At 45.3% G+C, this 23,061-nt stretch overlaps 2 protein-coding genes across 3 annotated transcripts in view; one reads left to right on the forward strand and one right to left on the reverse strand.

Annotated features, from left to right (window-relative positions):
* Positions 1–23,061, forward strand: part of OGG1 (8-oxoguanine DNA glycosylase) — a 45,134-nt gene that overhangs the window by 17,234 nt on the left and 4,839 nt on the right. Inside the window, exon 8 of the transcript XR_006964942.1 lies at positions 7,769–7,862. The gene's annotated coding sequence lies outside the window, so the exon portion shown is untranslated. The remainder of the gene's footprint in view (positions 1–7,768; positions 7,863–23,061) is intronic.
* TADA3 (transcriptional adaptor 3) lies at positions 10,806–23,049 on the reverse strand. Of its 2 annotated transcripts, none has more exons than XM_047095011.1 (9): positions 22,735–23,049; positions 21,363–21,595; positions 19,786–20,036; positions 19,561–19,666; positions 17,896–18,037; positions 17,699–17,802; positions 16,378–16,487; positions 13,633–13,818; positions 10,806–11,292 (listed from the first exon to the last, which is right to left on the reverse strand). In XM_047095011.1, exons 2-9 carry the CDS (start codon positions 21,567–21,569, stop codon positions 11,100–11,102), a joined length of 1,299 nt encoding a protein of 432 aa, XP_046950967.1. In that variant the 5' UTR covers positions 21,570–21,595; positions 22,735–23,049; the 3' UTR covers positions 10,806–11,099. The 2 variants fall into 2 exon arrangements, with proteins under 2 accessions (XP_046950967.1, XP_046950966.1); XM_047095010.1 differs by having other exon boundaries at positions 22,561–23,049.

Here is a 23,061-nt window from a genome sequence, read left to right on the forward strand (position 1 = left end):
GCAGAAAAACAGAACCGAAGTCCCTTCCTTTGGGAGGCTGATCTGAAGTTCCAGTCCCCTGCACCTGCCCCTCAAAATAGGTGTGGTGCCCTGAGGGCTTGGGACTGGGAGGGGAAAGGGAGGAGAGGGAGTTAAATCAGGATCCCAGAGGAAGCAAGCCAGAGACCAAAGCGCCACGTGACTGGCTGGGTTCCTGGGGTTGATGGCTAGGCGCCAGGTTTGGAGAGGGGGGTGGAGCACAAACTGCTCCTGGGACTTCGGCAGGGGGCCAAGGGACCTGACCAAGGTCCTCTTGCGCAAGGTTTTCCTTGGGAAGAAATTTGGTGCAGGGTGAGCGAGGCAGCAACTCAAAGGAAGTGTGGGTGGGGCTGGACTGGGGCCAGTCAGAGGAGGCACATGCTTCGACCCCCACTCTTCCTCCATCACCTCCCACCGCCCCAAACTTGTGCATTTTCCAGCAGGACTTGGGGAGAGGACGATTCTGACCCCAACTCAATTTCAGCTGGCTTTTACTTCTCTTTTCCCTGGGACTAGATCAGGGGTGGTTGATGTATTATGCCCATTTTTGCCCATTTTACAGATGAGAGAGGATGATGGCTGAGGTTCCTAGAAAGGCTTTAAAGACTGATTTATCTGGGGGTGCCTGGGTGTCTCAGTCCATTAAGTGTCTGACTCTTGATTTCTGCTCAGATCATGATCTCAAGGTTCATGGGATCAATCAATCCCCAATCAGTTGGGATTCTTTCTCTCCCTCTCTCTCTATGCCCCTCTGCCTCTCTCTCTCTCTCTCTCTCAAAATAAATAAACATTAAAGAAAAAAAGGGACTGACTTATCTGAGTCACATTTCACCTCTCTGAGCCTCAATTTTTCCATTTGGAATATGGGAATATGTGACCAACTGAGAATTCTATGAGATAATAAATGTGAAATGCTTGGAATACCATAGGGGTTCAGATATGAGAGCTAGACTTAGTGTAAACTGAGGCTCAGAGAAGGGACCTGATTGTCCAGGGGCAGGGGGCACAGGTCAGTTTCCCTGTCCTGAATCTCAGTATCTCAGACTTCCTAGTTCATGGGAAAACATATCTCCTACCCAGGGCTGAGGCCCTACTCTCCCCTAGACCACCAATACACCCACTGATCTAGAATTATTTCACTACAAATTCCTGTTTATCTCATTGACAACATTTCTGAGGTGATAAGGTGGCCTCTGTCCTTTCGAGGACTTGTACACCTTTTATGCTCTGTTTTACACGTTGCCTGCTTTTGAACATGTCTGAGGGCACTTACGCTTTCCTTTTTTAACAAATACATTCTCTGTCTTTTTAAAAAAATATTTCTACTAAGCAAATAATTACATAAGATACTAAAAACACACAAAGACCATCCTTGTCACTGATCAGATTCTTTCACTTGCTAAGTAGCAGAATCCTAACCTAAGCCAGCTTCACCAAAGAGGGACCTGTGGCTCACAATAGCTGACTGCAAGATTGAGGGAAAAACAACATGGATCAGGGTCTTGGAGACTGGAACTGGAGACACAGGGCTCATAGCATTTGCTTTCTTTTTTTTATTATTATTATCTTTTTTAACGTTTATTTATTTTTGAGACAGAGAGAGACAGAGCATGAACGGGGGAGGGTCAGAGAGAGAGGGAGACTCAGAATCTGAAACAGGCTCCAGGCTCTGAGCTGTCAGCATAGAGCCCGACTCGGGGCTCAAACTCACAGACCGTGTGATCATGACCTGAGCCGAAGTCAGACGCTTAACTGGCTGAGCCACCCAGGCGCCCCAGCATTTGCTTTCTTTATCTCTCCTTGTCTCATTTTCTCTGCACGTTGGCTTCCCTTCCTCTGCAGAGTGAGCTCTGCCTGGCAGGAAATGTGGTGTGAGGTAGACTCAGCTTTCCAGTGCAACCCAGCAGGAAAGCTCGACCCAGTTTTCATATATGAGTCTCAGGGAAGGACTCTGATGAATTCTGCTAGAGTAACATGCCTACCCCTTGGCCCCAGACAAACTATTGCAAGGGAAATGAAGTACTGTATTGGGTAAATGTACTGTCATGGGCAGCCACACCAGAGTCAAGGGGTGAAGAGGCGTGTCTTGCCAAAAGGAAATAAAGATGCTGGGCAGGCATGAATAACACATCTATCCCAGCCCTGCTCCCATCAATCAGAAATAACTAGTATTAGTATTTTTTGGTACCTATTCCTCCAGACTTTTTGGGATGCATGTATTTACATACACATTTCCTCCTACAGTCCCAACCCCCAATGAGCATATCTCATGGTACTAAAACAAAAAGTCAAGGACAGTCAAATAGATGAAGGAAAAAAGGAAAAAATCCTCTTCTCTCCTTTGTTATTAAAAAAAGATGACCAAACAGCTCAGACACGTCCATCAGTTCTCGCACACAGAAAATAAGCCATTGGAGGGCTGAAAGGTTTTCTAAGATTAGAGAGAATGGAAGAATTCCTATGGAAAAGATGGACAAGGTTATGTGCAAAACAGAAAAACATTCTTTTTTTTTAAAGAGTGTTTTCTTTTTTTTAATGTTTATTTACTTATTTTGAGAGAGAGAGTGAACACAAGCATGTGAGCGGGGAAAGGGAAGAGAGAGAATCCCAAGCAGTCTCCGTGCATCAGCACAGAACCAAATGCGGGGTTCTGTCCACGAACTGTGAGATCATAATCTGAGCCGAAATCAAGAGCCAGAGGCTTAACCAACCGAGTTACACAGGCGCCCCCCAAAAAACATTCTTTAACTTCTATTGCTGGAAACAAACAAACAAAACCTTACCCTACTCCAAAATCATACCCAGCATTAAAAGGCAAACTTCAGACTGAGGAAATGTTTTATAGACAATGGGTTAATATTTTCTATTATGTGAAGAACACTGAACATTGATAACAAACAGACCCAATAACTGGTCAGTGGAGACAGATAAAACGCAATAAACATGGGACATTTTCTACCTCACAAGTAATCAAAGCAGTGCAAACTAAAAGGCCATTAATAGCCTTTCAATTCTGAAGTTTAAAAAACTAGTGACACTGAAATATTGTCAGTGTGAGCAATGGATACTTCTGTATTTCTGGTGGGAAAATGACTTGCTAAAATCTTTCGGAAAGCCGTTTGGCAATATGCATCAAAGGCTTCAGTAACGTCCAGGCCTTTTGACCCAGGCATTTCTCTTCTGGGAATTAATTTCAGGGAAATAGTCCTAAATTAGGACAAAGCTATATGCTCCAAGATACTTGAAGAAATATTTTCCAACAGCAAAATTTAGAAGAAATCACCAAGAACGGAACAGTTAAAAAACATAAGGTATGCCTATGGGATGTAATATTTCACAGTTCTTAAATCGATGGTAATGCAACCTACTTAATAAAAGGACAGAGGCACCTGGCTGGCTTGGTCAGCAGAGAATGCACCTCTTGATCTTACGGTTGTGAGTTCAACCCCTACGTTGGGCATGGAGCCTACTTAAAAAAATAAAAGGATGAAAATGCTTGTAATGTTAAACAGGTATACAGTTTGGGAACTTCAGTGTAAAATGCAAAATGTATGTTATTCATAGCAGAGTGGAGAGGAACACCATAAATGTTAACAATGGTCAAAAAATCATCTGATTTTGTTTTGTTTCTTTTACTTCTCTCTACATGTCTATATTCTCCAAACTTTGTTGAGTAATATTAACTTTATTTTTTTTAAGTTTATTTATTTTGAGGGGGGGAGGGGCAGAGAGAGAGAGAGAGAGAGAGAGAGAGAGAGAGAGAGAATCTCAAGCAGGCTCCATGCTGCCAGTGTGGGGGCTCAAACTCATAAACTGTGAGATAATGACCCGAAATCAAAAGTCAGACACTCAACCGACTGAGACACCCAGGTGCCCTGAGTAATATTAACTTTATAATTAAAAAGTCACTTTTTAAAAAAAGTATGCCAGGAGACGGTTGGTATGTACCAACTTGGTGGTCAAATTTTAAAATTTTATTTAAAAAATAACAAACAGGTGCCTAGGTGGCTCCGTCAATTAAGTGTCTGACTCTTGATTTTGGCTCAGGTCATGATCTCATGGTTTGTGGGATCGAGTCCCATGTAGGGGTCTGCACTGTCAGTGCAGAGCCTGTTTGGGATTCTCTTTCTCCCTCTCTCTCTGTCCCTCCCCCACATGCACGCCCTCTCTTTCAAAAATAAATAAATAAAAATTTTAAGAAAAGATAAAAAATAACAAAGAAATAGAGAAGATTTAAATGTCACATCCATCAACATTTTTCTCTCCTACTATTGAAACAGTGATGGCACATTAATAAAAGTTTGGGGTCAGACAGACCAGGGTTCAAACTCTGTAACCCTTACCAGCTGTGGGATCTTGGACAAATCATTTCATGGCTCTGAGCCTCAGTTTCTGCATCTATAACATGGCATAATCATACTGATAAGCATACCTACTTTGTAGGGTTATTTTGAGAATGAGACAGAAAGTGACTTTCAGCCACTAGGCTAGTTCCCTCATTGTCACTTGGATCCCCAGTATGTACCTGGTGCATAATAGGTGTAAGAAATGAGACAGAAAGAGAGTTTTTTTTTTTTTCTCCTTTTATAGCTATCAACTGCCCTGGGACAGCTGCTTTTAATATTATTTTTCCTTCCATCCTTGAAGCCCCACATGTTCCATTCAGGCTCCAAATTTGGGATTTCCTTTCTGCCCTCATGGTGCCCATCCCTATTTTCTCATGCAGTCAGGAGCAGCCCATCTCAGCAGGCTCAGAGGTCCCTCTAATGTTTACCAGATCTGACTGCTTTGTCTTGGTTAACACAGGCATATTCTGGGGCAATGATTCTTGTGCTTTTCTTTGATAATCAACCTATAATTTTTTAAGTTTACTTATTTATCTTGAGAGAGAGTTGGGCGGAGGGACAGAGAGAGAGAGGGAGAGAGAACGAGAATCCCAAACAGGCTCTGCACCACCAGTGCAGATCCTGATTTGGGGTTCAAACTTACAAACCGAAAGATCATGACCTAAGCCAAAGTTGGATGCTTAACCAACTGAGCTACCCAGGCACCCCTCAATGTATAGTTTTGTGTGCGGTGGTGTTGGCAGGTCCAGAGAGGGACACTTAGAATAGGGCCCTAGAGTCTACAAAACTGGCTTACAAAACTGGTTCCCCACCAGCTATCTGATCTGGCTCTTCCCCTTTCTGTTTCCTAGTTTTCTTATCTGTAAAACAGGGTAATGGTCTTACCTGCTCTGATGTAGAATCATTGAGAAGAGCAAATAAATACGAGAAGTCACATATCTTGCAAAAGTATCCTCCCAGAGCTGTCTTGTAACAATATGGCCTGAGCTTTCATCAAAGGTTGTGATAAGAAATCACCATGTGAAACTCAATCTCCATTGTTGTCAAATTTATAGAGAATATTATCAGTATATGACTCCAGTGGAGAAGTTTCCTCAGCATGAGAAATTATTGGATTTTTCTGTCAGGAAAATTGGAAGATGCCCTTTCCTCTGATATCAAAGGAAGAGACTGATTCATCTTATCGCCATTTTTGTCTTGGCTGCCAGGAAGCTTAGAGCTAAATCTGATGCTTAATGACAGCAGTTCCATTAAAACTGATGGGCTTAATTTTATATTTGTATTTCATGAAACTCATTGTACACATCCTCAATCGTAAGTTTTCTCAAATTCTTTTGAGAAGAAGGAAGGAAGGAAGGAAGGAAGGAAGGAAGGGAAAAAAGAAAGCAAGGAGGGGTGCCTGGGTGGCTCAGCAGGTTAAGCGTTGACTCTTGGTTTCTGCTCAGGTCATGATCTCATGGTTCATGGGTTCGAGACCTATGTCAGGCTCTTCACTGACAGTGAGGGGCCTGCTTGGGGTTCTCTCTCTCCATCTCTCTGCCCTTCCCCCATTCATGCACATGCCCGCTCTGTCTCTGTCTCTCTCAAAATACACAAACTTTAAAAAGAAAGGGAGAAAAAAGGGAAGGAGTCAGGTATAGTTTTTTTTTTCCAGAGAGAGAGAGAGTGTGTGTGCGCGCGCGCACAGGGCGCACCACTTGTGCAAGGAGGGGGAAGGGCAGAGGGAGAGGAAACAAAAGAATCTTAAGCAGGCTCCACACCCAGCGAGGAACTCAACCCAGGGCTAGACACAGGACTTGATCTCATGACCCTGAGAGCTGAAATCAAGAGATAGATGTTTAACCGACTGATCCACCCAGGTGCCCCAAGGTATACTTTGAAAAGCATACTTGGCCCACTGTAGCAGCTAAAATATTAGTTTGATTTCTCTAATAGACACGGAGAATAGTTGTGACTTAAATAAAATGGAAGTGTATAGCAATCTGGCCATAAGTAGTCATACCAGGCTGGTATGACTCAAGGTAGGAGGGATCCTGGCTTCTTCTTATCTTGCTGCTCCAGAGTTCCCATGGTGTTGTCTTTGACCACATGTTTCTTTTTTTTTTTTAATTTTTTTTTAATGTTTTCATTTATTTTTGAGACAGAGAGAGACAGAGCATGAGCAGGGGAGGGGCAGAGAGAGACAGAGACAGAATCTGAAACAGGCTCCAGGCTGTCAGCACAGAGCCTGATGCGGGGCTCAAACTCACGAATCGCGAGATCATGACCTGAGCCAAAGTCAGACGCTTAACTGACTGAGCCACCCAGGCGCCCCTGACTACATGTTTCAAGATGGCTTGCCACCAAGTCTCATCCCAGCCAGGGACAAATGGGAACATGGGGGGCACATGCCTTGGGACTCATGACCTCATAGTTACACACGTCTCTTCCATTCACATCCTATTGGCCAAAATTTAAATCACATGATCATATCTAACTTCAAGAGAAGCTGGGATATTTAGTCCTTGAGGTGCTATGTCCCACTAAAAATCAGGAATCCTATTAACTATAGAATAGATTTTGAAGGATATCTACCAGCTTCTGTGGCATCCACCATCTCGGATGTATTTTTTGCACATGATTACACTCCAGCCTGCCCTAATTTCACTCTCACCCCCTCTAATCAGTCGGGCTTCCATGCTGCTCTCAAAGTGCTTTCCAATTCAGAGTGCTATTATGGCACTCCCCTGCTCACACACCAACCCTGAATCCCTAGTACCTAGAAAAGTCATTCTCAAACTTTAACATGCATCAGGAATCACCTGGAGAGTACGTTAAAACAGAGATGTCTGAAGCCCCCGGCAGAGCTTCTGATTCAGTGGGTCTAGGACCTGAGAATTTGCATCTTTAGTAAGTTCCCAGGTGATGCTGATGCTGCTGGCTCAAGGACCACACTTTTGTTTTTTTAAAGATTTCATTTATAAGTAATCTGTACTCCCAATGTGGGGCTCGAACTCACAACCCCTAGAGCAAGAGTCGCATGCTTTACCGACTGACCCAGCTAGGTGCCCCCAGGACCACACTTTGAGAACCACTGAACTTGAGACTAAATCCCATGCCCCTTAACCTGCTATTCACAGCCAGCCTGTTCTCAACCTACTTTCCAGCTTCATTTCTTATCCTTCCCTTCCCCCTCCACACACCCAAGGCTCCAGTCACAGTGCAGTTCTCACCTCTCTCTAAGCGGGCCAGCTGTTCACACCTTTGTGCCTTGCTGTTCCTTTTGTCTGCAATGTCTTCTGCCTGGCAACTTCCTTTCCACATCCTCTCTGAATCCTTTCCTGACCCTCTAAACTGTTGTTAAGTCATTCTGTGCCCTAGGTCCCTGCAGACTTTGTACATTCTTCTATTATTGTTCTTCACAGAGCTCTCAGCCATGGCAACAAGGTCACTGAGTGAGGAAACAGGAGTACGAATGAGGAAAGGGAGGCAAGTAGATGGAGTGAATGAACAAAGGAGGTGAGTGAAAAGAAGAAATGATGAGTTAATACATGAACAGGTGAGTTATGGTCCATTTGTGTTTGGTTGTCTCCATTAAGTCCTGAGCTCTGGAGGAGAAAGGGAAATTACTCCCTGACCACATTAGTACAAAGTTACAGCCGTCACTTACTTCTTAGCAAGATTTAACTGGGACCCAGTATCCATCAAGCCAATCCCCCAGAGTGTTCAGGAGCTGGCAGGGGCTGGGGACTCACACTGGGTCATTTCCTGACATCAGGGCTTAACCTCCATTCAATCCTCCCTATTCTCATGCACGCTGGTGTTTCCAAAAGTTATAAGACATTTGGGACTGTGGAGAAACAATGATGGTGGATGCCTTTCAGGGCCAAGATACAAAAGGCTTTTTCACCAGACAAGTGATAAGGTGTCAGGGTTGTTTCAAATTAAAATATTAGGTTTGAGGTGCTAGAACTACTCTCTCCCCCACCATGGGGAACCCAGCTTCCTCCAACCCCCATAAAGGAAGTCTCCTTTGGCTCCAGCAGACACGGATGTGGCCATTAGAAGGGACTCCCTGGCCCACTGTGGTTGTCAACTCAGCGATGGTGCTGAGCATTTCCTGCACCACAGCTGTATAGTTTCAGAAGGCATTGCACCTCTTTGAGCTTCATTGTCCTCCTCTGCAGGGTGGAAATAGTTCTATTCACCTTGTAGGTGTGTGGTGAGCATCAAAACATGCCAGTAGAGGGCCCAGTGCAGTACTAGGCAGATAGTAGGTGTGCGACAGAGAATAGTGTTCTCGCAACTGATCCTTCAAAGTCTTTTCCCTAATGAACCAGGCCCAGTCAGAATTCTGGGGTTCTTCGTCCTATTTATAATACCTGCCTTCCTCTCTCACAATTTTACCCAATTTGGGGATCTGACTGTCATCCTACCTCCTCCATAAAATGGTCTCTGCTCCTGGAACTCTTTACCAGTGATGCTTCTCTGGGGAGGTCTGGCTTAATGAACACGGAAGTGAATGGTTAAGCAGGGGATCTGCAAGCTGCACAGGTTCTGCAGTGCCCAAACCTAGGAGTATCATTCATATCGGCCATAAGGGAGTGGGGCCCCAGTGAGTTCTATAATGAAGAGTCTGTGTCTGCAAGTCAAATGGACTTGAGTTTGAATCTTGCCTCAATGATGATTTATTAATTGCTGATCACCTAGGCTTGTTTTCCTCATCTGTGAACGGGATGATATTAGTACCCACCGTGTAGGGTAGCTGAGATTTGTAACTTAACAAGTTTAGAACAGTGCCTGGTACAGAGCTAACATTTACTGAGTACTTAATTTTATCGCTAATTCACTAATCAAATTCATTAATGAAATTAAGTGTTAGGTGTCTTTTCTGAGAAGGTTCTAAGCAATCTGCGAACAATGAGTCACTGAAAAACAGCAGCTAGGCTCTGCACCTAGTGGGAGGCAGGCCCTCATGCTGTCCTCTCTCAGAACTCCACTCCAGCCTTCCTTCTTGCCAAAGTCCACTTTGATTAGTCAGGCCCTTTTTTAGTTGACAAGTGATGAAACACCAAAGCGACCTAGCTTAAGCCTAAAGAAGCATTTGTGGACTGATGTAATTGGAAGGTCCAATGGGAGATCTAGGGCTCCAGCTACATCATTAAAACTTTATCTCCTTCTCCATCTCCTGGCTCTGCTCTTCTGAGTTGGCTTTATTCTCAGGCAGGTTCTTCCCCATGGCAAGAAAGTGGGTCACCAGGTGGTCTAAACTTACATTCTAAGGCTTTTGATCCAAAAGAAGAGAAATCCTCTTCTCTCAGCATCAGAACAAGCTTATGGAAGGCCTCTGATTGGCCCAGTTCAAGTCAGATGTCCGTTCTTTAGACCAATTATCATGGATAAAGAATAGGGTGCTGTGACTGGCCAAGTTGGGGTCATGTATCCATCCTAGTTTGACAGTTCCACAAGAGCCATATGGAATGGGGAAGCGGCAGGTCTAACAGTAGTGCTGAGCATACAAGAATGTTGCCTGTCCTTGCCATCCTTCTTTATGGCTCAGTTCACAGGTCACTTCCTCAGGGAACTGTCCCCTCCCTTGTCCTGTGTAGACCTCAACCTTCCCACAGTAAATTTACAAATATTTTCTGACTCCCTGACTAATCTGGGACCAACTTGAGACAGGGATGAGAGCACATTTATTCATCTCTATCGCCTATACCTTGTTTCCTTCCCGGGCTGTAGAAGAGACATTATTGGTGGCCTATCCAGCATCCATTTCCCCATTCCTACTCAGATCTTTATTGAGTTCCCCCATCTTTCCCCATTGCCTTGGGCTTGGTGGGGAAGCAGACTCCACTCTCACTAGTTAAAACCCATCAGAGTCATCCCTTGCCACAGTGACTGGTTCAGGAATAGGCATGTGAGAGTTTGTTTGGGCCAGCGAGACATAAGGGTATTTGGGAAAGGCTTCTTGCTTTTGGGTGGGTCAGTGAAACCAGTTGGCTCCTTCCTGCCCTCTCTTGTGCTGGATGTTGACTGCTACTGGCTGCACAGCTGGAAGAAAATTCAGTTTAGGCAAAAGCTGACATCATAGAAGGCAGTACAGAGATAACCTGGACCCTTCATGGCCCTGTTGAGATGCTGGGTTGGCCAACCCTGGAGGCCATCCTGCCCCAGGACCACCAAGCCCCAAACCAACACATTTCCTGGTTATGAATCCACTTGGAGCTGAGGGTATTGTTACTTGCAGCCACAAGTACCCTGAGAGCTCTTCCTGAATGAATGACTTGGGTGAGTGTCCAAAGGCTGAGAGCCACCAAGCATGCCCTCCCCTGCCACCCACACCAGTTCTTTTCTTTTTTTTTCTTTCTTTCACACCAGTTCTTTTCTAACCTGTAGTTAACAGACATTCAAAGATTTGGGATACTTTAAAAAAAAAAAAAAAAAAACCACAGCAGTCACTTTACTTTTAGGTTTGCACTTTACAAAACCACAAGGGAGAAGTCCTTGAGGGAAAGAGGGGAGGGAGTGGGGGATAGTAAAGATGGGGAAGCACAGAGTGGGCCTCAGGCCAGCCCAACAGGGCCTCCCATGTCCTGGTTGTACAGAGCTAGACCAACGACTTCAGGGAAGGGCCACAGACCTCTACAGACTGTCATCATTTGACATTAACAGGCAGTCACAGGCCTAGGGTTCCGGCAGGCCAAGGAAAGAAGTGGGCTCCCTAGCCCTCCTTCCCCCAGGCAGGGGTGAAGGCTACCCATCCAGCAGCTTTAGGATGCTCTCACGTTCCTTCAGAGTCTTCCAAGCCTGGTCCTTCTCCTTCTTGGTGGGGGTCCGCTTCTTCTGCCGGGCAGCCATGATCTTCCGGAAGGCATCCATGACCTCATTGTCTGCCATGCGGACCCGCTGTCTCAGCTCCTGCCGGCTTACTTCCTCCTTTGCCAGCCTGTAGGACCAGCCAACCAAGGTGTCATGGGAAGCCCACCTCCATAGTGGGGTCCCTCTCCCTCTTCCAGACTGAACCCACCTACGACCCCAGGATGGCACTCCTGTGGGCTGTTTCATACCAAAAAGCAAAGTTACTGACCCACACTTCTACGACACTATGTGCTAGTTACTACCTTAAGCCCTTCAAATATGTCAGCACAGTTAATCCTCATAACAGCCTTGTGAGGTAGGTACTATTATTCTGATATTACCAGTGATGAAAGAGGTCAAGGAGAATAAAAAACACTCCTAAATCCTACAGCTAGTGAGTAGGAGATCTGAACTAAGGCAGGCTGGCTCCACGCAATCATCTTTAAAAGGTATTCTAGTGTTAGCAGAAGACCTGCTGACTTCAGTATCCAAATTCCAGAGCAACCTAAGGGTCTAGGCAGCCTGAGTGGGTGAGATGCCAAACCAACCCCTGTAAATGAAATCTGACCTATCAATTCCACGGTGGAACTGGACGGTGGCTTAGAGATGTGATCTAGTCCAATGTGTTAATTTTCCAGAAGGGGAAGCTGCTGCTCAGGGTAGGAGATACCTTGCTTAAGGCCCTGGAGCTGGTCAATAGCAGAGCTGAGGACTGGATTCTAGGCTTCTAACAACCCAAGCTAGTTCTTTCACTGTCCACTACCTTTTTTAGAAGTTTGTTTATTTGTTTATTTTTAATGTTTTATTTATTCTTGAGACAGAGAGAGATAGAGCATGACTGGGGGAGGGGCAGAGAGAGAGGGAGACACAGAATCCAAAGCACCATCTGAGCTGTCAGCACAGAGCCCGACGCGGGGCTTGAACCCACAAACTGTGAGATCATGACCTGAGCTGAGTTGTACACTTAACCAGCTGAGCCACCCAGGTGCTCCAGAAGTTTGTTTGTTTGTTTGTTTATTTATTTATTTATTTATTTATTTATTTAGAGAGCGAGAGAGCGCATGCGCACTCGAGTGGGGGTGAGGCAGAGAAATAGGGAGAGAGAGAGAGTCCCAAGCAGCCTCCACACTTAGCTGGACGTGGGGCTCAATCTTGTGACCGCAAGATCATGACCTGAACCGAAATCAAGAGTTGAACGCTTGACTGAGCCACCCAAGCACCCCAGTGTCCACTACTTCTACATCTGCACATCTTTGTTTCTCCCGCTCAATCTTTCTCTCCTCTCCACCCCACTCAGTATCTCTTTCACCTGTTATTTTTCCTCTTCTTGTCCTTGCATGAAAGGGAACTAGAAAGAGGCTTTGCATTCAGCCTTGGGCTCAAGTTGCAGCTTGGTTGTTGACTGGCTGTGTGACCTTCAGCAGAGTACTCACTTCATTGGCCCTTCACTTCCTCATCTAGTAAAGAGGTGAAATACCACCTACCCCTGGACTGTAGTCCAGATTAAACAGGAGGATAAAGTCCCTGGCACACAGCAGGCACTCAGTAACCCTTATCCTTAAGCACTCCCTTAGCAGTTTGTCACCAAGCAGTTCCCTCTCCTTTTAATGGTGCACCTCTTTACCAATTACCCACTTGTAGACCACAAGCCCTTTGCTGTCCCTCTTCCTAGCCCCCAGTACAATGTGTAAGAGACAGGCAGAGCTGGCCAAATGTGTGTGCCCTGCCCTGTTGTGGCTCTGTGAGGCAAAGACATACACCTGCCCGTGAGAAGCAAGGAGACTCAGTTGGACGACTTCTCTACCTCCCTCAAAAAGGGCAACAACTACCATAATCTCCCTCCAGAGATCACCTATACTTTTGTCATGACCAATGCAGGGCAAGATGGATGGGAGTCAAAATGAAATGAAAGACATTCTGACTAATTTCTTAAAGAACTGATCCTAAAACAAGGCAATTTCCAGTGAAGAGCCAATAATATTCATGGATGTCTAACAAAATGTTAACAGTTGATAAATCTAGGTACAGAGTATATTGGCGTTTACCATACAACTCCTTCAGATGTTCTGTGTTTATGAAATTTTTCATAAAAATGTTAGAGGAAAAGAAGATAAGCACGAAAAGATTAAAAAAATAAACCATGCGACAATGTGAATATAGGTAATACCACTGAACTGTACTTTTTAAAATGGTACAGAGTCAATTTTATGTGTTTCTTTCACCACAATTATAAGTAGGTAAATAAATAAATCACAGATGTCTAAGCCTTAGAGTCTGTGGTATCTGGCAATATTTTTTTCAATCAAGGCTCTCCTGGTGATTTAGAGGCCCTCCCAGGGAAGCCTATTGTAAAGCGCCCAGAAGGTGACCAGCAGCGACCAAAGCCTTCTCAGCCACTCCCAGGCCCGTGCATCCCGTCCACACTAACCTCAGCAGGTCATGCTTTTTGGTGCGGTTGTGGGCACTGAGCGCCTTCAGCTCGGCCTGCCGTTTGCGCAGCTCTGCGAGGACCTCATCTTCCGAGTCCTCTGCGGGGCGGTCCTCAGACTCCAGCAGACCCTGGGCGATCAGCTCCTCCTTGATGCGGCTCTCCAGGGACTTGGTATGTGGTACACTACAGGAAGGTAGCGCTTAGCTCAAGAGCCAGCTTAGAGGGGGGACCCGAAAGGTTCCCAAGGCTAGTGACACATTCCTTTCTCTTTGGGCACTCCCTATCTATCTAGGTATAAAAATATAGAGAAAATGTTACGAGCTGGAACCCTGAAACTCCTAGAAAACCTAGGAGTAAAGCTCCTTGACATGGGTCTTGGCAATGACTTTTTGGCTGTGACACCTAAAGCACAGGCAATAAAATAAAAAACAAGTGGGACTACATCAAACTACAAATTGCTTCTGCACAGCAAAAGAAATCATCAACAAAGTGGAGAGACAACTTATGGAACAGGAAAAGATATTGTAAACCATATATCTGATTAGTTAATATCAAAAATAAAGAACTCATATAACTCAAAAGCAATAAACCTGCCCAATTAACAAATGGGCAAAGATCCTGAACAGACATTTCTCCAAAGAAGATATACAAAACACCAGTAGATACGTGAAAAGATGCTCAACATCCCTAGTTAAGGTTATCTTGCACCCCCATGTTCACTGGGGGTGCATTATTTACAATAGTCAAGATATGGAAGCAACCTAAATGTCCATCAATGGATGAATGAATAAAAAAGTTGTGGAATGTATATATACACACACACACACACACACACAATGCACACATTCAATAGACTGTTATTCAGCCTTATAAAAACAAGGAAATCCTACCATTTGTGACAACATGGATAGATTCTGAATGCATTATGCTAAGTGAAATAAGTCAGAGAAAGACAAATACAGTATGATCCCACTTATATGTGAAATCTAAAAAAAAAAAGTTCATAGAAAGAAATCAGACTTTTCATTACCAGAGGAGGAGGGTGGGGGGAAGGGAATTGGGGGAAGGTGGTCAAAAGGTACAAACTTCTAGTTATGAATAAACACTGGGATATAACATGACTGTAGCTGACACTGTTGTATGTTATATACAAAGTTGTTAAGAGTGTAAATCCTGGAGTGCCTGGGTGGCTCAGTCAGTTAGGCATCCAACTCTTGGTTTTGGCTCAGGTCATGATCTCATGGTTCGTGAGCTTGAGCCCCACATCAGGCTCTGCACTGACAGTGTGGAGCCTGCTTGAGATTCTCTCTCTCCTTCTCTCTGCCCCTCCCCTGCTCCCAATGTCTCTCTCAAAATAAATTAAAAAAAAAAAAAAAAAAAGAGTGTAAATCCTAAGAGTTCTCATCACAGAATTTTTCTTTTCTTTTTATCGTGTCTATGAGAAGGTGGATGTCAGCTGAACATGTTGTGGTGATCATTTCACAACACACGTAATTTACACATGTAAAATCAGACCATGTACATATTTTGTACATTGTACATGTATACCTTAAATTTATACAAGGACGTATGTCAATTTTTTCTCAATATTTTGGAAAAAATACAGAGAGACACACATGGTCTTATTTCAAACATAGGCCAACACATGTGAACTGTAAAAAAATCTGGAAAAACCTATAATGCTAACAACTCAGAGAGAACCACTATTATTTACATCACTATTATACACATTACTGTTATTTTGCTATTATTAACATTCCACATATAAAACTGTGTTTTATTAGGGGTGCCTGGGTGGCTCAGTCAGTTAAGTGTCTGACTCTTGGTTTCACTTAAGTCACGAATTTGTGGCTAGTAAACTTGAGCCTTGCATCGGCTCCATGCTGTCACTGTGGAGCCTGCTTCAGATTCTCTCTCTCTCTCTTTCTCTCTGGTCCTCCCCTGCTTGTACTCTTTCTCTCAAGATAAATGAACTTAAAAAATTTTTAAATATGTTTATATTTTGTTATATAATATTTATTTACTATCTATATCCCAGATTTTGTCTCATATCATTTCCTATCTTTTATATTATTCTAGTTTTCTATATACACACATTTAAATATATACTGAGTAGGGGCGCCTGGGTGGCGCAGTCGGTTAAGCGTCCGACTTCAGCCAGGTCACGATCTCGCGGTCCGGGAGTTCGAACCCCACGTCGGGCTCTGGGCTGATGGCTCAGAGCCTGGAGCCTGTTTCCGATTCTGTGTCTCCCTCTCTCTCTGCCCCTCCCCCGTTCATGCTCTGTCTCTCTCTGTCCCAAAAATAAATAAACGTTGAAAAAAAAAAAATGAAGTAAATATATGCTGAGTAAAAACAGGATCAAACTGTATTGTGCTACAACTTTTTCTTCACTTAGCACTTTAGTGTTTACCTTTTTTCATGTCAATTAACTGTGTTTCTCAAAAACGATTAGTAGTTATAAGTAATTTCATCATATGGAGTTATATCAATTTAGCCAAACAATCCCTTTCAGTTGGACATTTAGGTTGTTTGTGGTATAAACAGGGCTATGATGAACAACCTGTATTTAAGTCTGTGCATGCAGAAATGCTGGGCCAGCATGCACATGTGAAACTTTCATTGGGCTTCATCTAAATGCCCTCAACCTCCCTCTTAATGAAGACCTTCCCATGTTAGGATAAAAGAAGTCAACAGAAGCAGGGACCAGATAGTAGGAATGTGGACAGGGTTGTCACTCACCTGAAGGGCTTGTTCTGATTGCGGGGAGAGGTGCTTGCCCCGTCAGCCCCTGATTCTTTCCCAGACATGTCAGGAATAGGAGAGTCCTCCATAGGGGAAATAATATTTTCCTAGAAGAACACGGAAGTGGGACAGAAAAAAAAAAAAAAAAAAAAAGAAATGGGAGGGAGAGAGTAAGAGCTGTAATATTTCCATTTTCTTGCTCCTCCCTGACCTACAGTCAGAGTCTTCAGTCTTCACAGACCAGAAATATTCTTTCATTGCTCCCATCGCTCTGGAAGCCTTCCCAAACTGATTCCAGGAAGCCCTGATCATTTTAGAAATGCCTCTTTTATACTGATACCAAAAGAAGACAACACACAAGAGCAATGAGAAAACACTCAACAACAGTAAAGAGAAGAGCCAAGGTTTGTTAAGCGTTTGGAATGTATGTTAAGCATGTTGTGACAGAGGCTGCTGGCTGTCCAGCTACACTACATTTCCCAGACTTCCTTGTGGTCAGATGTGGCCATGTGACAAACTCTCTCCAGTGGAAAGCGATCAGAAGAGATAAGAGCCACAGCCAGTCATGGCCATAAACCCCATAAACCTTCCTTCACACATTCTTCCTTGCTCTTTTTCTGTGGGCTTGGAGTAGTAATCATACCCAGAATGACCTTGTGCAGAGCAGGTTTAGGGTGGCAAAACCATCACAGATGGGGTCCTTGTCTGATGGGGTGGGGCTGAGATCTCTCCCGTCCCCCACCTCAGCCAACCTGGAACACATAGCCCAGACTGTTACACGGGAGAGAAAAACACTACTGTGTTTAAGCCAGGGAGAAAACTAAGGCTCAGGGAGGTGAAAGGATGTGCCTAAGGCCAGATAGTGGGCATAAAGAAAGGGACTCTGTATCTGGGGTTTGAATCCTGCTTCTGTTTATTAGCTGCATGACTCCAAGCAAACAGTTCCTTTTTCTGAGCCTCAATCTTCTAGTATGTAACACGGAGCAAACCACTGTCCTTGCCTCAACAAAAGGATGCGTGGAAAGCCCCTTGCACGGGGTCAGCCCTTAGCCAACATTCAGCAAAAGTAACTGTGGTATAGTGGCTACTTCTGGGAGAGGTTACAGACTGGGGGAGTGGACACAAGAGAGTCTTGTGTAGGATATTGGCAAGCTTTGTTTCTGTTAGGCTATACATACATGTGTGCTCATATATGAAAATTTACCAATTTATACATGTAATATCTCTGCACCTTTATAAATATGTGATATACTTCAAAAGAAAATAAAACATTAAAACAGAAAGCATGCATAATTCTGTCTTGAGTTAGGATGCTCACCTCCACCAGGGCCTGTAGGAGGCGCTGTGTCAGAGCACCAAAGGGGCACCCATCTTCGGGCTGTTCATGCTGGGCCTCAGATTTCTTCAGCAGGGCATCCACATCTGAAGTAGACAGAGAAGTGGTACACAGGTGGGCTGAGTTCTTCTGGGAACTCAAGTCCTGGCCTGGTGTGGGTAGGAAGGCGAGGGGCCTACCTTTAGTGTCCAGTTCGGTCAGTGGCCCCATAAGGCCTTTCTTCTTGTCTGCCACGGCTGCTGCCCGGGCCCCATCCTTCTGTTCCTCCAGCAGGTCCTCCTGTGCCCAGCGTTGGGAGTAGTGCTTCCCCAAGGGTGGGATCTGGTGGTGAGATGCCACCCGGCCCAAAAAGGGTAAACACTGGCAAGCCATGCCTGGGGTTGGTAGGGGCTCTCTGCGCATTTGGGGCACTGCCAAAAAGCTCATGATTCGTTCCTTCACTTATCTGTCTCCAAGTACCTACCCCGGGGCCGAAGCCTATGCTTTGCGTAGATGGGAAGAAACAAAGGAGATAAAAATCTATATGCTCACAGTCTGGTAAGGGAGACAGGTACATAATGAACTAAGACACACACAGGGGCCAGTATGGAAAATTTCCAAGATACAGGTGCAGAATGGTATGTGTACATGGACCATCTCAAGTCACAGCTATTGTCCCTAGAAAGAACTAGGAAGCTTAGGGTCAGGAGAGGAAATTGTCTTTTGTATTACTTGAATTTACTACTGCCTATATGGACTACCTTTTCAAATAAATTTTTTTTTCAAGTAAGTTTTTTAAAAATTCAAAGAACTGACGTGCTAGAGGTAGGTCAAGGTGCTGTGGCACATAAAAGAGAAATTTTCTGCAAGCAATCTGCAAAGGCATTTTGGTGGAGATAAGAGGAGATCAGTGCTTTGAAGGATGAGCTAGTTTGCCAAGGGAAAAGGAGGAGCATGTACAGAGGCCCAGAGACCAGCAAGGATCCTGTGTGGGCCTAGAGTGAGGGTAAGGTGCTTGTCGGGGCTGGTAAATGCAGCAGTGAGGAGGGGGAATGACTGAGGAAACTGGAGACGGGTGGTGGGTCTGTGTCACCAAGGACCAAACTACTTGGAATTGATCTTGTGCCAAAGAGGAGCCAGAGGAGGCCTGGGAACAGGGCTGTGTCACATCTGATCATGACAGCTGGACTATGGGAGAGTTCTCCCAAACACTTCTCTTATTTTCTACATTTTCTTTGATGGAAACTGTTTTATTTACAATCATAAGAAACCTAACTTTTACATACTACAGAAAGAAAAAAAAAGTCCCTTTGGAGACAGGGAACTGTCTTGACACCACTTGGACAAAAACTGATGAAGTCTTGAATCAAAGCAGAGGGGCACCTGGGTGGCTCAGCTGGTGAAGCGTTTGACTTTAACTCAGGTCATGATCTCACCATTCCTGAGTTCAAGCTCCGACTGAGGCTCTGTGCTGACAGCTCTGAGCCTGGAGTCTGCTTCAGATTCTGTGTCTCCCTCTCTCTCTGCCCCTTCCCCACTCGCATTCTGTCTCTCTCTCTCAAAAAGAAACAAACGTTAAAAAAAAAAAAAGCAGAGGGGATGGAGATGTTGGTACAAAGAACAGCCTCACTGAAGGAGATCCATTAGGATGTATGTGGTGATCATTTGGAGGGTATAGAGAGGAAATAATGCAAGAAGAAAGCTGACAATTAGAGCCAGGGTGCCTGGGTGGGTTAATGCGTTAGATAGGAGGTTGGGCAGGGTGGGGGAAGGAAGAAGATACATGACTTTGGGATCTTTGATTTTGAGGCACTTCTCGAATGCTCTAGTTTGTCACCATGTCTACTAAGGTCCAATCTTTCTACCTTGTAATGTTCAGCTTCATCTTCTGGTGGTTTCAGTAGTTCTTCTAGTGTGCGTACCTCCTCACTGGTAATATCAGCACAGTAGGGCTCCACCGAAGCCCAGAACCTGCAGGGAGAAGCAGATCCTGAATGGGAACCTCCTGTCCCACCAGCCTCAGTCCCAGACCCCTCCACAGCCTTTACTATTTGAATCCAAAGGCCCCTCTATGTTCTCTGGCCCGGAACCTGTTGGGCGCATCATTCTTGGGGATCCGTGGCACGTCAATTGGGTCATCAGTGAATTCATATTCCTGGATCTTGGGCTGAAGGTTTTTGGATTTGGGCCGTCCGGGGCCAGGGCCAGGCCCATGTCCCGCTTTTCCTTCCAGTTTCTGCTTCTTCGGCTTCCCATGTTTGGGGGGAGCTCCAAGCTCGTGGTCTCGACCCAGCTTCAGGAATCGGCGATCACCTTTCTTATCTTGCCAGTCAGTGAGGATCTGAAATTTACAGAGGGCTGTCACTGAGAGGGAGAAAGGAAATGAGAGGACAATTCTTTCTCCTAGTGAAGAATTAGGATCTAGAACTTGAGAAGACTCCAAGGTCTTTTTATTTACCCATCTCCTGTTTAGTAAACTCCTAAGCATCCTTCAAAACTCAGCTCCTTTTCTGTGCCTGCCTCACAGAACTTTATTCATATACTTGTCATCATTCCATTCATTTGTCTGTATTGACTAACCTCTGTATCACCCAAACCACTTACAGTGTTTAGGTCAAATGATCATGCCCTAGTGCATGTTAGCACTGGAATATGCTGGTGGTAACTTTCAGGGGAATGCAAACAAGCCTCCCAGCAAACCTTCACTTCAAATGTCACCACAACTGGGAAGCCTTCTCGACATCAGTTACCCAGCTTTTTAGAAGCTATAATACAACTGATTATGCCACAGCCCTGATCAAAAAGCTTCAGTGCACTTCCAGGGATCACAAGTTAACTATTCATCCTTTGAGCTCCAATTAAAAAGGCCTCTTTGTGTCTCTGACACTTTGTACCTCCACTGCAGGCCCAATTGTGTTGTTTGGTCAACCTGGAATGAACAGGATACCTTGTCTTTTCAACTAGACTATAAGCTACTGGAGACCAGAAAACTTATCTTAACTATCTCTGTTCCCCAGGATCTGGCATAGTATCTGGCCCACGGGGCTGAGGGGATATTTATGTTGTCAACAGAAATGATCAGAGTAGTACCAAATAACATTTGAAATACTCAGTGTCAGACATCAACCGATGTTTTGCAAAAGTATCTCTTTTAATCTTCACAAAAGCTCTGAGGCACCTCCTATGATTCATCCCTGTTTGCAGATTTGGAACTGATGCTCAGAGATAGGAGGCAACTGTCCCAAAATCATACAGCTAGGAAACAGCAACACTAGCAAGTGCTTAGGCCAGGATTCAAATACAGGTCTCCTCAGTCCTGTTCCTTTAGTACTTCTAACCATAACCAACATCACCTGTATTTGTCTGACCTCCCTTTCCCTTTAGTTGGCAAACTCCCTGAAGACCAGAAGTGTCCTAATAATTACTTCTAATGACTAGCACCCAAAACATAATGGGGGTTCAGAGGTCAGTAAATTAGAAATCTTGAAATTTATGAGGATTGTGCACATTCTTGTGTATTCTACATGTCACCCGAGCCCAGTTTAGGTCTCTCCTCACCCCTCTAAGCTCCTGTATCTCAAGGCCTCAGCTGGTGGGGCTAACTCAATGACCCATCCCATAACTTGTCACAGTCCACCCTGGTGATATCCTCTCTGTAGGGTATCACCTGGGTTTCAGCCTCGAGAACCCGTAGGCGCCGGCTGGCAGAGGAAAGTAGGGTCTCAAGCTCCAGCTGCAGAGTGTCCAGCTCCTCAATGCCGATGCCATCATCCTCAGAGCGGGCCAGCACTGCCGTGTAGCGTGGACAAACCTTCAGGTGGTCCACAGACTTGAAGTCATGGAACTGCAAGGGGCAGTCCTTCAGTTCACTCATGGCCCAGGATACGGGACCCTGTGGAACTGGAGAGAAGAGAGCCATGGATAGGAGATAAAATGGGACAAGAAAAGTCTAAGAGCTCCTTCCATCTAGGGACAGTTTCAAGGGGAAAGCCAGGCTTCAGTACCCTATTGACAAGGTCAATGGCACAGCTCCTACTCAGAGAGCCCTTACTGTGCATTAAGCTAAGGGCAGACGTTTTACTGGTTTCTCATCAATTCCTCACCCAACCCCATAAGCAGGGACAATGGTGACCTACACTTTACAGATAAGGAAACTCAGACTCCAAGGATTTTACCTGCCCAAGTTTACCAAGATGCAATCTGAATCCAGGTAGTTTTGAGTCTGTGTCACTAATTACCATGATATACTATGCCCTGTCTTTCTGATGCTCTTCTGTTCTCCACTTGGGTTCTGCTAAGCCCCTGAACTCCAAACATCCATTCTTACAATGTTAATGTTCTCTGTGCCTCCCAGCCTCTCCTTGTCTCACCCCTTCCATCTTTGTCCCTTCTCTTTGCCCCTGACAGTGGTTAAGAATGTGGGATGGTAAGGGGTGCCTGGGTAGCTCAGTTGGTTAAGCGTCTGACTTTGATTCTGGTCATGATCTCCCGGGTCATGGTTCAAGACCCAGGTTGGGCACTGTTCTGACAGCTTGGAGCCTGGAACCTGCCTCGGATTCTGTGTCTCTCTCTCCCTCTCCCTCTCTCTCTCTCTGCCCCTCCCCCTCTCGTGCTCTGTGTGTCTCCCTCAAAAATAAACATTAAGAAGTTAAAAAAAAAAAAAAAAAGAATGTGGGCTGATAAACAGGACATACCTGGGTTCAAGCCCAGCCTTTTACCATTTCCTATTTACATAGCTCTGATTTTGTTTTTTAATCTTCCTGAGTCTCGATTTTCCCATCTACAAAATGGGGACAAAAGAAATCTGAGTCTGTTTCCCCATAAGAAGTCTGAATTTGTAAAATGGGGATCACAATAGTACCTACCTCCCTGGGATGTTCTGAGGATTAAGAGAGGATGCTCGTCAAGAGCCCAGTTCAGTGCCTGACACAGAAGTGAGCCTGTTTAATGTCTGGCCCCTCCCGTGGGTCGCCCCAGTGACTCGCCTTCAGGGTCCCCGTCCTCCAGGGACCCCCTAACGCGGCCCCTGCCCCCTCTACCTCCTCACTGCAGCCTCCTGCAGCCTCCTACGGCCCCCAGGCCGCGGGAGGGGTTGGGGAGTTCCGGTTGGTGGGAGCAACCGCCCCGGAACTGGCTAGGGGCGGGCCCCCTGCAGAAGACGCGCGGGTGGGAGACGCGAGGGAGAGCCCAATATGGCTTGCGGGGAAGGGTTTGCAGGCCGCGAGCGAGCCCACTGCAGGTGGGATGGGGGCGGGGGTATGCCTCGGGCCTACTCTGGGGAACAGCCGGAGGCTGGGGGCGGGGCTCGGCAGCTGGGATCTTAGCCCGGCAGTTAGTTCCGCCGTGCCCCAGGGGCTGCAGGTAGG

Source organism: Lynx rufus, unplaced genomic scaffold, assembly GCF_022079265.1.
Source record: "Lynx rufus isolate CCGP_SWC_20201006 ecotype Redwood Valley unplaced genomic scaffold, mLynRuf1.p SCAF_4, whole genome shotgun sequence".
NCBI classification, from domain to species: domain Eukaryota; kingdom Metazoa; phylum Chordata; class Mammalia; order Carnivora; family Felidae; genus Lynx; species Lynx rufus.

Bases quoted from the DNA above. Each gene is read 5' to 3' on its own strand.
- TADA3 (XM_047095011.1), bottom strand. From the start codon at position 21,569: ATGAGTGAACTGAAGGACTGCCCCTTGCAGTTCCATGACTTCAAGTCT. The intron at 17,803-17,895 runs GTAGGCCCCTCG...TGTCTACTTCAG, and splicing joins GACCGAACTGGACACTAAAG to ATGTGGATGCCCTGCTGAAG. The intron at 13,819-16,377 runs GTGAGTGACAAC...ACCTTCCTGTAG, and splicing joins AATCAGAACAAGCCCTTCAG to TGTACCACATACCAAGTCCC.